This window comes from Pseudophryne corroboree, chromosome 8 (assembly GCF_028390025.1).
Source record: "Pseudophryne corroboree isolate aPseCor3 chromosome 8, aPseCor3.hap2, whole genome shotgun sequence".
NCBI classification, from domain to species: domain Eukaryota; kingdom Metazoa; phylum Chordata; class Amphibia; order Anura; family Myobatrachidae; genus Pseudophryne; species Pseudophryne corroboree.
Genome location: NC_086451.1, coordinates 62,366,254 through 62,381,403, shown reverse-complemented (window position 1 = coordinate 62,381,403; position 15,150 = coordinate 62,366,254). Strand labels below are relative to the sequence as shown.

Genomic DNA, 15,150 nt, shown 5'->3' with positions numbered 1-15,150 from the left:
ATTCTTTTGAATAACTTCCATCTTTCTATCTGATGGATCCTTAAGTGCGGCCGTCTCAGGAGAGGGTAACGCCACTTGTTTGGATAAGCGTGTGAGCGCCTTGTCCACCTTAGGGGGTGTTTCCCAGCGCGCCCTAACCTCTGGCGGGAAAGGGTATAATGCCAATAACTTTTTTGAAATTATCAACTTTTTATCAGGAGCAACCCACGCTTCATCACACACGTCATTTAATTCTTCTGATTCAGGAAAAACTGTTTGTAGTTTTTTCACACCATACATAATACCCTGTTTTACGGTATCTGTAGTATCAGCTAAATGTAACGTCTCCTTCATTGCCAAAATCATATAACGTGTGGCCCTACTGGAAAATACGTTTGAATTTCTACCGTCGTCACTGGAATCAGTGCCCGTGTCTGGGTCTGTGTCGACCGACTGAGGCAAAGGGCGTTTTACAGCCCCTGACGGTGTTTGAGGCGCCTGGACAGGCATTAATTGATTGTCCGGCCGCCTCATGTCCTCAACTGACTGTTTAAGGGAAGATAAACCATCACGTAATTCCACAAATAAAGGCATCCATTCTGGTGTCGACCCCCTGGGGGGTGACATCTGCATATTTGGCAATTGCTCCGCCTCCACACCAATATCGTCCTCATACATGTCGACACCACGTACCGACACACACCGCAAACTCACAGGGAATGCTCTAATGAAGACAGGACCCACTAGCCCTTTTGGGGAGACAGAGGGAGAGTCTGCCAGCACACACCACAAAGCGCTATATATACAAGGGATATCCTTATATTAAGTGCTCCCTTATAGCTGCTTTAATATATATATATATAGCCATTAATGTGCCCCCCCTCTCTGTTTTACCCTGTTTCTGTAGTGCAGTGCAGGGGAGAGACCTGGGAGCCGTTCTGACCAGCGGAGCTGTGACAGAAAATGGCGCCGTGTGCTGAGGAGATAGGCCCCGCCCCTTTTTCGGCGGGTTCTTCTCCCGCTATTTTTCCAGTCAGGCAGGGGTTAAATATCTCCATATAGCCCCTATGGGCTATATGTGAGGTATTTTTAGCCTTGTATAAGGTTTATATTTGCCTCTCAGAGCGCCCCCCCCCAGCGCTCTGCACCCTCAGTGACTGCCCAGTGAAGTGTGCTGAGAGGAAAATGGCGCACAGCTGCAGTGCTGTGCGCTACCTTATGAAGACTGAGGAGTCTTCAGCCGCCGGTTTCCGGACCTCTTCACGCTTCAGCATCTGCAAGGGGGTCGGCGGCGCGGCTCCGGGACCGGACTCCACGGCTGGGCCTGTGTTCGATCCCTCTGGAGCTAATGGTGTCCAGTAGCCAAGCAGCAAATCCACTCTGCATGCAGGTGAGTTTACTACTTTCCCCCTAAGTCCCACGTTGCAGTGATCCTGTTGCCAGCAGGACTCACTGTAAAGAAAAAAAACCTAAACTAAACTTTCTCTAAGCAGCTCTTTAGGAGAGCCACCTAGATTGCACCCTTCTCGTTCGGGCACAAAATCTAACTGGAGTCTGGAGGAGGGTCATAGGGGGAGGAGCCAGTGCACACCACCTGACCTAGTAAAGCTTTACTTTTTTGTGCCCTGTCTCCTGCGGAGCCGCTATTCCCCATGGTCCTTTCAGGAACCCCAGCATCCACTTAGGACGATAGAGAAAAGGGGAATAACTGCACATCTCCATCTAAACATATGTGGTACGTGGGGTATAAATACATATCAGAATAACACAAATATATCGCAAGTGTACTGGCGTATCTTGCCAGCGGGAAGACCGCCGTCTGCTGCATTTAGCGAATACTAGAAAGATAGGCCAGTAAACAGGTAAACAGGTAAACTGGGGCGAGAGTTGAGCGACCACATTTAAGTAGAAGAGTATGCGCTATATGAATTAGTGGGAACACGGTGTATCTCACCTAGAGGGGTTCGAGAGCCGTAAGGGCTACAATGGACAGAATATAATATAGACGGTAAGTCTAACGAAATACAAGGCATGTTAGAACAATACATTAATTATGTAATATGATCACTCAGTGGACCATTCCGAGCGAGGAGGAGGACGTCTCTCCTGGGAGGATGGTAGTTTCACCGAGATGTCCCAGTCTTCAAGCAGCTTCACTCCGGCTTCCAGTTCTGATATAATAAACGTAGAGCTGTCATAGAATACAATCAGCTTCACTGGGAAGCCCCACCGATAACGGATATCTTGGGCTCGGAGGGCAGTGGTAATCGGGGCTAGACTGCGTCTTTTAGAAAGGGTGATTGCGGAAAAATCCGGAAACAGTTGCAAGCCTCCTAGGGTGTCAGAGTTCTCTGCATCTCGAGCAGCTTGGAGAATACGCTCTTTAACGGTGAAGAAGTGCACCCGGAGTAGTGTATCTCTAGGTAAGGAGCTGGAGAGAAACCGAGGTTTAGGAAGGCGATGGATTCTGTCAATAAGCAGCTCCGCATCAGATGCTTCAGGTAGTAGTTTACGGAACAGGGCCATCGCGTATTTCGTCAGATCGGAGTTATCAACCGAATCGGGTATTCCACGTATTTTAATATTGTTCCGTCTGGAACGATCTTCCATATCTGCCATTTTGTTTTTAACCATGTCCAACTCGTTTTGTTGTTGGTCGTGAGCCGTTATGAGCTCATTATGTGACGTCACCAATTCTTCCAGTTTACGTTCTAGAGTGTCGGTTCTATCACCAATGGCTGTCAGCTCCTCCTTAACTTCCCGTATGGCAGCTGTGAGGTCGCGAGTTAAGTCCGATTTGAAGGCCGACAGGACTTGGCAAAGGGTCTTCACGGTAAGGGGAGCGTCAGAGCTCGGGTCTACGCCCGACATTGAGAGCGAACTGGGCAGATCGGATGCGTTCGTGCTTTTCGTGGAGGGGGCCGACACTCTTCGAGGCGGCGGGGACGCCTGATTCTGTTTCCGAATCGGGAGAGATACCTGAGGAGGTAGCGTGCCCTTTGCTTTTTTAGGTGCCATAGTGAGATAAAGGGAAAAGAAAAAAAAGAATTGAGAAAAATAAATGTTCTGAGGATAATGCAGCAGCTGGGTCCCTCTAGGCTGATGTGTTATAAAGTAGACAGGATGCTTTTTTTCAGACGTATTCCCATGTTAAACGGTGAGACTCTGGGCGGAGATAGCGCATATTAGGGGTCACATCTTGCCGGGCTGTATGAGTATAGAGACGAGGGTTGCTTCAAGCTCGGTAATGATGGTAGGAAGTCTCCAGGCAGGGCTGAGAGTAGTGACAGATTAGTGTGGTAAGGCACAATTAAATTGCAGAGCGTATTGCAGAGGCTGCAGTCAGCAGCTTATTATATGTCTTCAATAGGTAGAGGTGAATACAGCTATACAGCATGCAGGATAAGTGGGCTCAGAGGATGTCACAGAGCAGCTATGTAGTAACTCTGGATTATGCTGCTTGTGATCTCAGGAGCTGTTAGGAGAAATCCAAGATGGCCGCCGCCAGAATCTTCAGGCCAGAGACTCCACTACCACTGGCTTTAACATGCACAGGGAGGGAGCCAACGTTATTTGGAAGGTACCTGAGGGTCTGGGGAGGGTCTCCGCTGATCAGGCTGGGTGTTCTGAGCCCTCAGGAGGTCCGCCGGGTCCCGCCGCGGCCGCGAGCGGGTCCCGGAGCTCGGCGCCGGGCTGTCTCCAAAATCGAGGCCCCGGCTTCTGGAGGATGTGTAGGCCCCGATCTCGGAACTGCAGAAAACAGCTCCCAGCGTTACCGGAGGTCACTCCGGGCAGCCCCCAGCAGGCAGCAGCTCACTGGGGGGGATCAGGAGCCAGCAGGAGTTGATAAAGGGATATTTTGGCTGTTATAGATGACTTATAGTTAGGAGCTCCAGCCCAGCGTGACTAGTCAGGACAGCGTCCAAGCCACGCCCCCCCTCAGTGTTTTTTCTGTGCTCGAAGTAGCAACAGGTCTGTGGCTTGGTCCACAATTCTTTTGAATATTTTTTATTTTTTTAGTGAATATTTTTCTTTTTTCATACACATCCCTTTCCCCCTTCCAAAAGGCAGGGTCAGGGATAGTGCAAGCTGCTACTAGCAGCTGTGGTGTGTCGGTCCTCACTGAATGAGCACCCTCACAGCCATACAGACCTCCTGCACAGGCTGGCCGGCGCTTGCAGAGAAGCCCCGTCGGAGCCTCACCACAGCAGCAGGAGTCACGGTATGTTGAACGGGCGGTCAGCTCCCGCTGCCGCCCCGCTGTGTGGGGACATTGTTTTCTTTACCGCTTATGCCAGGATCCCTCTACAGACCGCCTGCCCGCCGCCGCTGCTCCGGCCGCTGCTCACAGCGCTTCAAGACGCGCTCCCCGCTGTCTGTCCCAGCGCGTCCCGCTACCCAGCTCCCGCTGGCGGCCCCACACGCTGCTCGCTGCCCGCCCGCACTGCATCCGCAACGGAGCATACAGGGAGGGGGGGGGGCATTACAGAACTGCTAGCAGAGGGTGCAATCAGCGGCATGAGGGGGGATAACCTGCAGCAACAGCAGTATGCTAGGCTGCAGGGTTAATTACACAGGATTTTCATATAGATGTCAGTTTAAAGGCTGGTAACCTGCACTGTGATTATAAGTGTAAGCATGGCAGCCATTTTAACCATGCTTCCTGTGTCTTCCTGTTGTGATTCCAGAACGTTCCAGTACGACATCTCTACTCCACCGGAGGCGCAGGGGTGTTAGTGGGAATTTGGGATCACATTTCATAGTACTGGCCACGTGTACTGCACTTGGCCAGATATATATATAGAGACACCTTCGTACTATTTTACTGAGTCGGGCAAGTGTCTGTTTTTTGTGTATTGTATTGTCTGTCTCCATAATGAGTAAGGCACCAGCAAAAATGAAAAAGCATCACTGTAAAGTCTGTAGCAGTGTGTTACCGGATGGATTTACCACATGTCCAGTATGTTTTGTGGATTCAGTTACGAATACAATTTCTGCTCCGGTTTTAAAGCCAGTTTCATCCCCAGACCCTCCATGGGAAATGCTAGCCACTGTACTGGCTGGGTTGCAATCAGAATTGACCGCCGCTCGTCAAGAGCGGGAAGCGGCAAGATCTGAGTCTAGGGTGAGACCACCAGAACTACCGGAGGCGTCTCAGCCTTGCGAAAGGTCCAAATCCATTTTGGGTAGACGGGATAATTTTCATATGTCTTATGATTTACCAGTTTCTGCTATGTTGCATTCTGACGATTCCATGCCAGACCTCACGGCACAAGATGAGGGTGAGGAGGGCGAAGTGGAGTCAGATAGTGAGGATTTTAACAGCTCAGGTATTGATAATCTCATCAGAGCGGTGCGTCAGTCTCTCAAGTTTACAGAAACTGAGGAGCCTCTGACAAATGATCAGGTCGTATTTACTAAACGACAGAGAACTCCAATGTGTTTTCCTGTTTCGGAGTCTCTTAATAAGATGTTAGTAGAAACGCGACAGACTCCAGATAAACGGTTTTCTATACCTCGCAGATTTAAGTCTAGTTACCCGTTTCCAGACTCGGTGACATGTACATGGGAGCTTACAAAGAAATTAACCATACCAGTGCCAGCGGCTACTACGCTTAAAGACCCTTCAGATCGCAAAATAGAAACTATGCTAAAGTCCATGTATTTAGCAGCAAGAGTGCTGCTGAGACCTGGCTTGGTTGGTATCTGGGTCACTAAGTCGCTCATAGTATGGATAACAGAACTCAAGTCTGCCCTACATGATGAACACCTTATACTTCTTGCTGATCAAATGTGTGAGGCTGCGGAGTATCTCTGTACAGCTTCTACTGACGTCTGTCAGCTCACTTCTCGTATTTCATTGTCGCTAGTTACGGCACGACGAGCACTCTGGCTCCGTTCTTGGCAAGCGGAGGCAGAGGTCAAACGAGGTATAGAGGCGTTACCTTACGATGGCAAGAAGTTTTTTGGTCCTGAATTGGACACATGGATTTCTGAGGCTACGGGAGGAAAGTCGGTTTTCTTACCATTGCCTACACCGGTACCAAGAAGGAGGTACTCTGGACCTTCGTTCAAATCCTTTAGACCTCAATCCTTTCGCGGACGTGGCAGAGGAACAGCCACGCCTGGTAGACGTGGTCGTGGTTTCCAACAAACCAACACAAGTCGTCAGGACGCTAAGGTTACCGACAAGCCAGTGGCATGACGGGCTACCAGCCCATCTCGGTTCTCCGATTGTGGGAGCACGCCTTCAGATGTTCCATTTGGCGTGGTTCCAGACATCCGCGGATGGGTGGATCCGCAATTTAGTGTTAAGAGGTTACAAAATAGAGTTCGACTGTCTTCCGCCACTGCGGTTTTTCAAGACAGGACTTCCTCTGTCGGACGACAAGAGGGCGGTTCTGCAAATTGCCATTCAGTCCCTACTGGATTCAGCAGTTTTGATTCCGGTCCCTGTACACCAACAGGGTCAGGGTTATTATTCCAGTCTGTTTGTGGTACCGAAGCCGGATGGCTCAGTCAGACCAATATTGAACTTAAAGGGTCTCAATCGGTACGTAACTTACTACAGATTCAAGATGGAATCTCTGCGCTCAGTGCGCCAAAACCATTACCAGTTTCAGGCTCTACCGTTTGGCCTATCGTCAGCGCCTCGGGTATTCACCAAAGTGATGTCTGTGATGATAGTGTTAGGGTCTCCTGCCCTGTGCTGCCACGTCGTCATGGCAACCGGGAGACAAGTGCTAGTGGAGTAACCTGAGCGCAGCTGATACTCCGGTTCGGGTCTTTTGCTGTGCAGTGGTTATAGGCTCTGTGCACGGCAGGGGATCCGGTGCTGGTTTTTGTGCTCACAGTCTGTGAGGTCTGAGTGGGGCGTGGATAGCACCTGCTTTATAAGGCCTCTTTTCAGGGTAAGCAGATGCTGCTGAATCTTTGTTGGTTAGTCAGTTCATGAAAGTTAGCCAGTACTGTGTAGCTTTGTATTTGTTTGTTGCTTACTGCAAATAGGCCTGGGGATTTGGTATTACACTCTGCCAATCCAGACCTAGCAGTAAGACTGGAGTCAGTCCTTTAGCTTGCTGGGGTTCTGTTACTACTCTGTGAACTTAGCAAGTTTGCGGCTGTATTCTAAGACTTGCCTGTCTAATCCTGTCTCACTGTGCTAGGTGTCAGGGGTCAGTTTAGTGGCAGTAAGCTAAAACCTGTGCACTGCAAGTGAGAAATAGGATTGTGGAGACTCTCCTTGTGTCTATCATTCCATCTCTGACCAAGGAGTTTACTGCCACACCCGTTGGTAACCCTTTAGGGTTTTGCTGTTGCCCTTAGCAACAGCATTTCGGGTTCTCTACGTATTAAAACACAACATCTTGCTTTTTCCATCTGTGCAGTTCTAATACAAGGGAGATACCCAGTTCCTTAGCCTCTGGGCTTCTCTGTTCACTTTGTGTGTATTTTGTTATTCTATTACCTTCTGTGTACGTTATGTCATATTCCCCAGTTTGTCTGTGAGTCCATTTGTTTTGCATAACAGTTCAAACACCAGTACATTCCTGCAGACACTGGAGTGCATAACAGTTCTGACACCAGTACTTTCCTGCAGGCACTGGTGTGCATAACAGATAGCTCATCTCAGATCCCTGGGAGTGACAATAGTTCCGTATTTAGACGATCTGCTCATCAAAGCCCCGTCTCAACAGATGCTTCTCCAACATGCGCTGCTAACGTACAATGTACTAGTTCACCACGGTTCGATTGTCAACTTCAAAAAATCACATCTCATTCCGTCTCAACGCCTTCAATTCCTAGGTATGATTCTCGAAACGGTAAATCAAAGAATTTACCTACCACAACAGAAAGTACAGATTATTCGCCATCTAGTACAATTAGTGCTCAAGCCACGCACAGTCTCGGTACATTTGTGCATTCGCCTCTTAGGAACAATGGTGGCGGCTTTCGAAGCGCTTCAGTTCGGAAGATTTCACTCACGTCCTTTTCAACTGGATGTGCTCGCACAGTGGTCGGGCTCGCATCTGCAGATTCACCACAGGGTGAGGTTGTCGCCAAGGGCAAGGGTGTCTCTACTCTGGTGGCTCAAGGAACACAATTTAACCGCAGGGAAACTATTCGGCGGCTGGAATTGGATAATTCTAACGACGGACGCGAGTCTCAGAGGTTGGGGAGTTGTAGTTCAAAATTGTCAACTCCAGGGTCTCTGGGCGGATCACGAAAGATTGCTGTCTATAAATGTCCTGGAACTCCGCACAATTTACAATGCACTACGACAAGCAGTACACATGCTTCGCTCTCAGACTGTCCAAGTGCAGTCAGACAACGCAACGGCAGTCGCATACATCAACAAACAAGGAGGAACAAGAAGCCGCATGGCAATGCGGCAAGTATCTCGAATCCTCAATTGGGCAGAATATCACCAGGTGATATTGTCGGCAGTGTTCATTCCGGGAGTGGACAACTGGGAGGCGGATTACCTCAGCCGTCGGGATTTTCATCCAGGAGAATGGGCATTAAATCCAGAGGTGTTTCACATGTTGGTTCAGAGATGGGGTTACCCTCAGGTGGACCTGATGGCGTCTCGCCACAATCACCAAACACTCCAGTATGTGTCCAGAACGAGAGATCCAAAGGCAGTGGCGGTGGATGCTCTCACAATCGCGTGGCCATACAGCCTAGTGTATCTGTTTCCACCGTTTCCGCTGCTCCCTCTAGTGCTAAAATGGATCAAAAGAGAGTCCGTCACAGTCATACTAGTGGCGCCTCATTGGCCTCGAAGAGCTTGGTTCTCGGATCTCCACGGACTACTCGCAGACGATCCTTGGCCGCTCCCTCTACGTCCGTACTTGTTACAACAGGGTCCGTTCCTTTACCCCGATTTAGCGCGGCTGCGTTTGACGGGGTGGCTGTTGAGACAGCACTCTTGAGAAAAGAGGGCATTCCGGAATCTGTTATACCAACCATGTTACGTGCTAGGAAGCCAGTTATGGCAGCTCATTATTACAGAATTTGGCGTGCCTATATAGCTTGTTGTGAAGCTCGGAAGTTTCCGACATCAGCTTTCAAGTTATCCCGTCTTTTGTTATTTCTACAGACGGGGTTAGATGGAGGACTGCGTTTATCTACACTAAAGGTGCAGGTATCTGCGTTGTCAATTTACTTTCAAAGACGATTGGCTCTATTGCCGTCGGTACACACTTTTCTGCAGGGTGTCCTCAGAGTACAGCCTCCATTCATTCTACCTACAGCGCCATGGGACTTGAATCTGGTTTTAGATTTCTTACAGTCTTCATATTTTGAACCCTTACAGCAAGTGGATATAAAGTTTCTCACTTGGAAAACAATTTTTCTTCTAGCCTTAGCTTCAGCAAGGCGTGTTTCAGATTTGGGTGCCTTGCCATGCAAGCCACCGTATTTGGTGTTTCATGATGACAGAGCGGAACTTCGGACGAATCCCGCTTTCTTACCAAAGGTAGTGTCATCTTTTCACATCAATCAACCAATAGTAGTTCCTGTGTTAACAGCACATTCTGGAACTCTGGATGTGGTACGCGCTTTACGCGTTTATGTATCCCGGACGTCTACAGTTCGTAAGACGGATACGTTGTTTGTTCTCTATGATGCTGCCAAGATGGGCTGGCCAGCGTCTAAGCAGACCTTATCCAGATGGATAAAACTGACTATACGTCAGGCTTACCTTAATGCTAGGTTACAGCCGCCTACATCAGTAACAGCTCATTCCACACGTTCTGTGGGAACTTCATGGGCAGCTGGTCGTGGAGCTTCTACGACGCAGCTTTGCCGTGCGGCTACATGATCTTCAGTGCACACGTTTGTGCGCTTTTACAAGTTTGATACGTTTGCGGCATCAGCATCTAGCTTTGGCCGCCTAGTGTTACAGGTGCCAAACAGCTCTCCCGCCCACGGGGGAAGCTTTGGTATGTCCCAAGAGTACTCCAGTGACCCCTAGTGGATGAAAAAGAAAATAGGATTTTGGTACTTACCAGGTAAATCCTTTTCTTTGAATCCATAGGGGGCACTGGACGCCCACCCAGAGCAGTTTTACCTGGTTTGTGGTAAGTTCAGGGGATCTTATGGTAACACAATCTCACCGACTGGTTCAAATTAACAAGTGCTGGTTATGGTGTCAACTGTTTAGTTGTCAGTAACGTTATGTGTCAACTTCATTGTTGTCTGTTGTTATATGTAATACTCCATTGTCAACCTCTCTATAGCTCCTGTTCGGCTCAGTAAAAAACACTGTGGTACTCTGGGATATGGAGCGGTGGAGTGTTCTAAATTTAAATATTCAGTGCCCCGTTTCCTACGGAAGCCGTCCATATCCCAAGAGTACTCCAGTGCCCCCTATGGATTCAAAGAAAAGGATTTACCTGGTAAGTACCAAAATCCTATTATTACACATACCTGTGCATATACATTCACACCCACCCACGGAAACCCCCCTCGCTAAATCCTGCGTTTGCCACTGACATCTCTGGCCTTATCTCCATTCACACGCCTGTCCTTTTCGCTCTGCATATGAATGCTGCCTCATCTGCCAACTGATTACTCCTCCTGCCTCCAAGATCATGCCTATGCTGCTCCCTACCTCTGGAACTCTCTCCCTATCAGACTCTCCACTTCTCTACAAAACTTCACCAAACTCAACCAACTCTCATCCTTACCCTCTGTTCCACGCTGTCTACCCCTTCTCTGTCACCTGTCTCCCCCCTTTAGAATGTAAGCTCTCATGAGCAGGGCCCTCTTCCCTCATGTGCTTTTCCTTCTCTTACTTATACTATCATCGACTCCATACCACGGCCATTGGTTTCTCCCACCCTGCTGCCTATTGGGGTGTGATGACTGCTGATGCAGCAATGGTTATAAAGAATGTACTTGTCCTGCATTGTCATATACAGTAAGTCACTGTTTTCTTGTCCTATTCATTTGTTTATATATTTGTTAGACGCTGTGGAACCCTTGTGGCGTGATACAAATAAAAGATATTAATAAGAAGATCTTGAAAACCTGGTCATAAGCATTTAGCCAAACATGATGTAGTTGGCATCCCCACAGGTAGGATGCCGGCAGCCAGAAGGGCGGCGCCGGAATCCTGACACCGCTGAGAATCCAGACAGTCAACATCCCAAACGTAAGTATGTCAGGGATGGGGGTTAGGATTAGGCTGCGGGAGGGGAGGATTAGGCTGCGGGAGGGGTTAGGTTGCGGGAGGGGAGGGTTAGGTTGCGGGCAGGCTTGGACTGGCCCACAGGGGTACAGGGGAAACCACCGGTGGGCCCTACTGCCTGGGGGCACAGATACTGCTTTAAAGATCAGGTTCCAGACTGTGCACTTGAATTATACATTATACACGTTACCTTATACTGGACTATGGTGTATTTTCTACAGTGCATTGCTGGTATTAATCTGGTACATTATCATGCATGCAGCAGCTGAATTGACTGTATATATTTATGAAGGGGCCCAGACATTGCACTCTCTAATGGTTAGTCAAACCAATAAGGTAACAGGCCACACCCCCTCTGCAGACTGGCCACACCCCTAACATGGGCCCCTACCACTGCATCCCCCCGGTGGGCCCTACATGCCCCAGTCCAACACTGGCTGCGGGTAAGGAGTAGGGTTAACCTGCTTACTAAAAAAAGTGTCGGTACTCTGACCCCAGGCGTCTTCACTGTTGGGATCCTGTACCCAACCCATCTAAACAACTCCTGGCTTCTATGATCTGTGTCAGGTAGGTATTATGAGCGTCCCAATTTAATGGACGTGTCAGTCTGCCCGTGTGATGTCACTGAAAACACTGCAATCTTTCTGAGACATGCAGGAAATCTGACTGTTACTGAGGACTGGAAAATCACAAATTACAGCTATTAGGCATTTTTTGCATATATTTTATTTTCTATACATTATATTCAGTAGGAAATGTACGAAAACTACGATTAATCTGCATGTGTGTATAGTTTTACCTTCCCATATCTGTCACTGCGCTTGGTTCCGTGTCCTCCCCTTTATACATCTCAAATCACATCTTAATTACCCTCTTAGATCTACCCCAACCTGTAACCAGGCAAATTCTGCTTGCAGCTTCTGGAAGTGCAGAAACCAACTTGGTTTTGCCTAGAAAACAAATGCCACTTATATCTCTGAATTCTCGCTACTGCCCACAAGGTGCAGGCATTTGGCATACATGATGATGAGGGTTTGCCAACACATTACAAGTGGTGGATGGGTCAGTCAGAATGGATTGATCTTCTTATCCTATTACCTTAATATAACGAAGCAAACCATCACTGAATTCTTCAATGTTGCATTAGTATGCTAAAAAATACCAATACCTTATATTTAAACAGTAATCTTTATAATAGACAAATTAAGCAGGTTCTAGACCGTTTTGCTGCAAACAGTCCCACTGTAACAAACCGTACTGCTAGAAACAAAGTGAAACAATACATTATTAATTAATTGTGCCTGAAAAGCTTGAGTCCCATCCACGTCCACAGATGAAAAAACACATAGACTGGCAATGTGATAGGAAGCAGCAGGCTGTAGAAGCACACGCTGGCTGTGCTGGTGCATCCCTGGGGAAAATCTTTGTCCACAGAAGCAGAATAGAAAATGCCAGTCAGGGACAAGAGAGGGACTAACACAGTCAGTGTGGGGAGGGACAGAAACATGGCTTCAGGACGGACACAAAGTTACTCTGATGTATTAGAATCTTCCTTGGGCTTCTGGTCTTTGTGAATCATCCTTGCATCCTGAGGAATCATGTTAGGTATACCATCTACTATAGGATAAGCTATACCCAGCTCGTCATTAATTAGCTCCCTGGTGGACTCGTCATACCTGCAAAAAGGGAAAATAAATACATAAATACAAGCCTAATGTCCATGTAGTCAGTATTTCCCTGGGAATTAAAAGGTTTATTGAAGACTACAGTAATGCAGACAGGTGTACAGCGCATATATTTTGGTCATTACAGCAGATATGTATGGTGCCACAGCGCCACACAGTGGAGAAAATAGGGATATGCAAGGTACACAAAACAAATGTATAAAAAGAAAGCATATGGAAGGAAGGCTCTGCTCCTAACAACAGAGATTGTGGATGACAGATTAGAAAAAAATAAGCAGCTGCGTACACATACAACGATGCAATGACAAGGAACATCGACTCCCCGAGTGAGTCTATAGTAACGCAGACTGCTGCGGCAGTAGCGACGCTCACGCCACGTTTCTCTACGTACATGATCGCAGCTGAAGGCAGATACACAGCATTGCAAACATACATGAATTAGGTCCTGTGTGCCAACGTTGTGCCCTTCCACATGAATGCCATACAAAACACACACACACACACACACACACACACACACACACACACACACACACACACACACACACACACACACACACACACACACACACACACACTCTCTCTCTCTCTCTCTCTCTTGTTCATGTAATCTATTATTCTATTTAATAATACATTGTGGAAATAGTAAGGGAATATGTGACTCAGTTGTGTTACCTCAATGTTCTCCTGGAGAGAGGGCAGACCAGGAAGCGCAGCACTGCGGGGTCAAAGTCACAGCTGCCCCCAGTCTCCTGTCCTGCAGACCTGGAAGCTGTATGTATGCCCTGGCTGCAGGCCACGGGTGAGAATGGGCGCAGGGCTGCAGGCAGCGGGCACCGTACCAGGGATGTGTATATTCCTCTCCATACAATCATAACCAACATGGCCCAGCAGTCGCTACAAGGACATCACTCTGCCCACAAATCCTCCTCTGCTGCCTGAGCCTCACCACTTCCTGTGTACACTATAATCACTCCCTCTGTAACAGCAGCTGGCCTCATCAGTTCCTAGTAACTGTATTCTGCATTTCCTTACACACAGGCATGCAGTGCTAATCACAGTACATAGGTGCTCAATCCGAGTTGATCGCAGCCAGCAACTTTTTGCTGCTGCTGCGATCAACTAGTACACGCCTATGGGGGAGTGTATTTTAGCTTAGCAGGGCTGCGATCGCTTGTGCAGTCCTGCTAAGCTAAAAAAATTTCAAGTAAAACTAGACCAGCCCTGGACATACTTACCCTGTGCGACGATCTCTGCGATGCTGGAGCCGGTTTTGACGTCAGACATCCGCCCTCCGTTCCAGGGGCGGATCCAGAACAAAATGACGGGAGGCACCAGTACAGGGGAAGATGGGGTTGTGGTATTCTTTTGTGTGCGCCGAAGGCACGTGCGCTCCGTTAAAAGTGGGTGTGGACCGGCAACAAGGGTCTTGGCCTCAAAAGCAATGCCCTATCCACAAGTCATGCCCTCATTTTCATCACACTTCCTAACCCTTCCTTATCCACTCCTTAGCTCATGCCTACCTTTTTCTCCTCAGTCCTCACCCAGTCCCCTCACCAGTCACAGCCAGGCTCCCCTTCCCAGCATCTAGACTCCGAGTAACCGTCCTCTCACCCCTGACCCCTCTTCCCGCACCCAGCACTGCTCAGCTCCTCACCTCAATTTCAGACTGCTTTTCTGAATACACGGAGAGGCAGTGGGCAACTTAGAATATGATGGAGAGAGGCAGTGGGTGACAGAAGAGAAAGGTGACAGGGAGAAATAGTGGCAGATAGAGAGACAGTGGATGACAGGAAAGGGTGACGGCGAGAGGCAGTGGGTGACAGGGAGGTGACGGGAAGAGGCATTAAGTGAAAAGGAAAGGGTGACAGGGAAAGGCAGTGGGTAACAAGGTGAAGAAGAGGGTGACAGGGAGAGGGTAATGCCTGGCAGAGGATGACAGGAGAGGGTGATAGGGATATAGTGGCTCAGGGGAGAAGCAGAGGGTGACGGTACGGGGAGAGACAGTGAGAGACATAGAGGTAGTGGGTGATGGGGAGAGGCAGCGGGTGAAGGGGAGAGGCAGCGGGTGATGGGGAAAGGCAGTGGATAGATAAGTACCCCTTGGCCCATGTATTCTGTCGATGTACATGCACTATTATACATTAGTTAATTTTTGGCAGGAGCCAATTTATTAACCAGTATATTTTTGGATTGTGGGAGAAAACCGGAGTACCCGGAGGATACCCATGAAAGTATGGGGAGAATATACAAACTCCACACATGGCCATGCTGGGAATGGAACCCAAG

The 15,150-nt window shown here is 48.5% G+C and overlaps 1 protein-coding gene across 1 annotated transcript; it reads right to left on the bottom strand.

The window, feature by feature from the left end:
• Positions 1-11,879: 11,879 nt before the first annotated feature.
• PIGY (phosphatidylinositol glycan anchor biosynthesis class Y) lies at positions 11,880-12,845 on the bottom strand. Its single transcript, XM_063936485.1, has one exon. It carries the CDS (start codon positions 12,681-12,683, stop codon positions 12,468-12,470), a length of 216 nt encoding a protein of 71 aa, XP_063792555.1. The 5' UTR covers positions 12,684-12,845; the 3' UTR covers positions 11,880-12,467.
• Between the last annotated feature and the right edge of the window lie 2,305 nt (positions 12,846-15,150).

Coding starts and splice junctions, on each gene's coding strand:
- PIGY (XM_063936485.1), bottom strand. CDS start 12,683: ATGTTTCTGTCCCTCCCCACACTGACTGTGTTAGTCCCTCTCTTGTCC.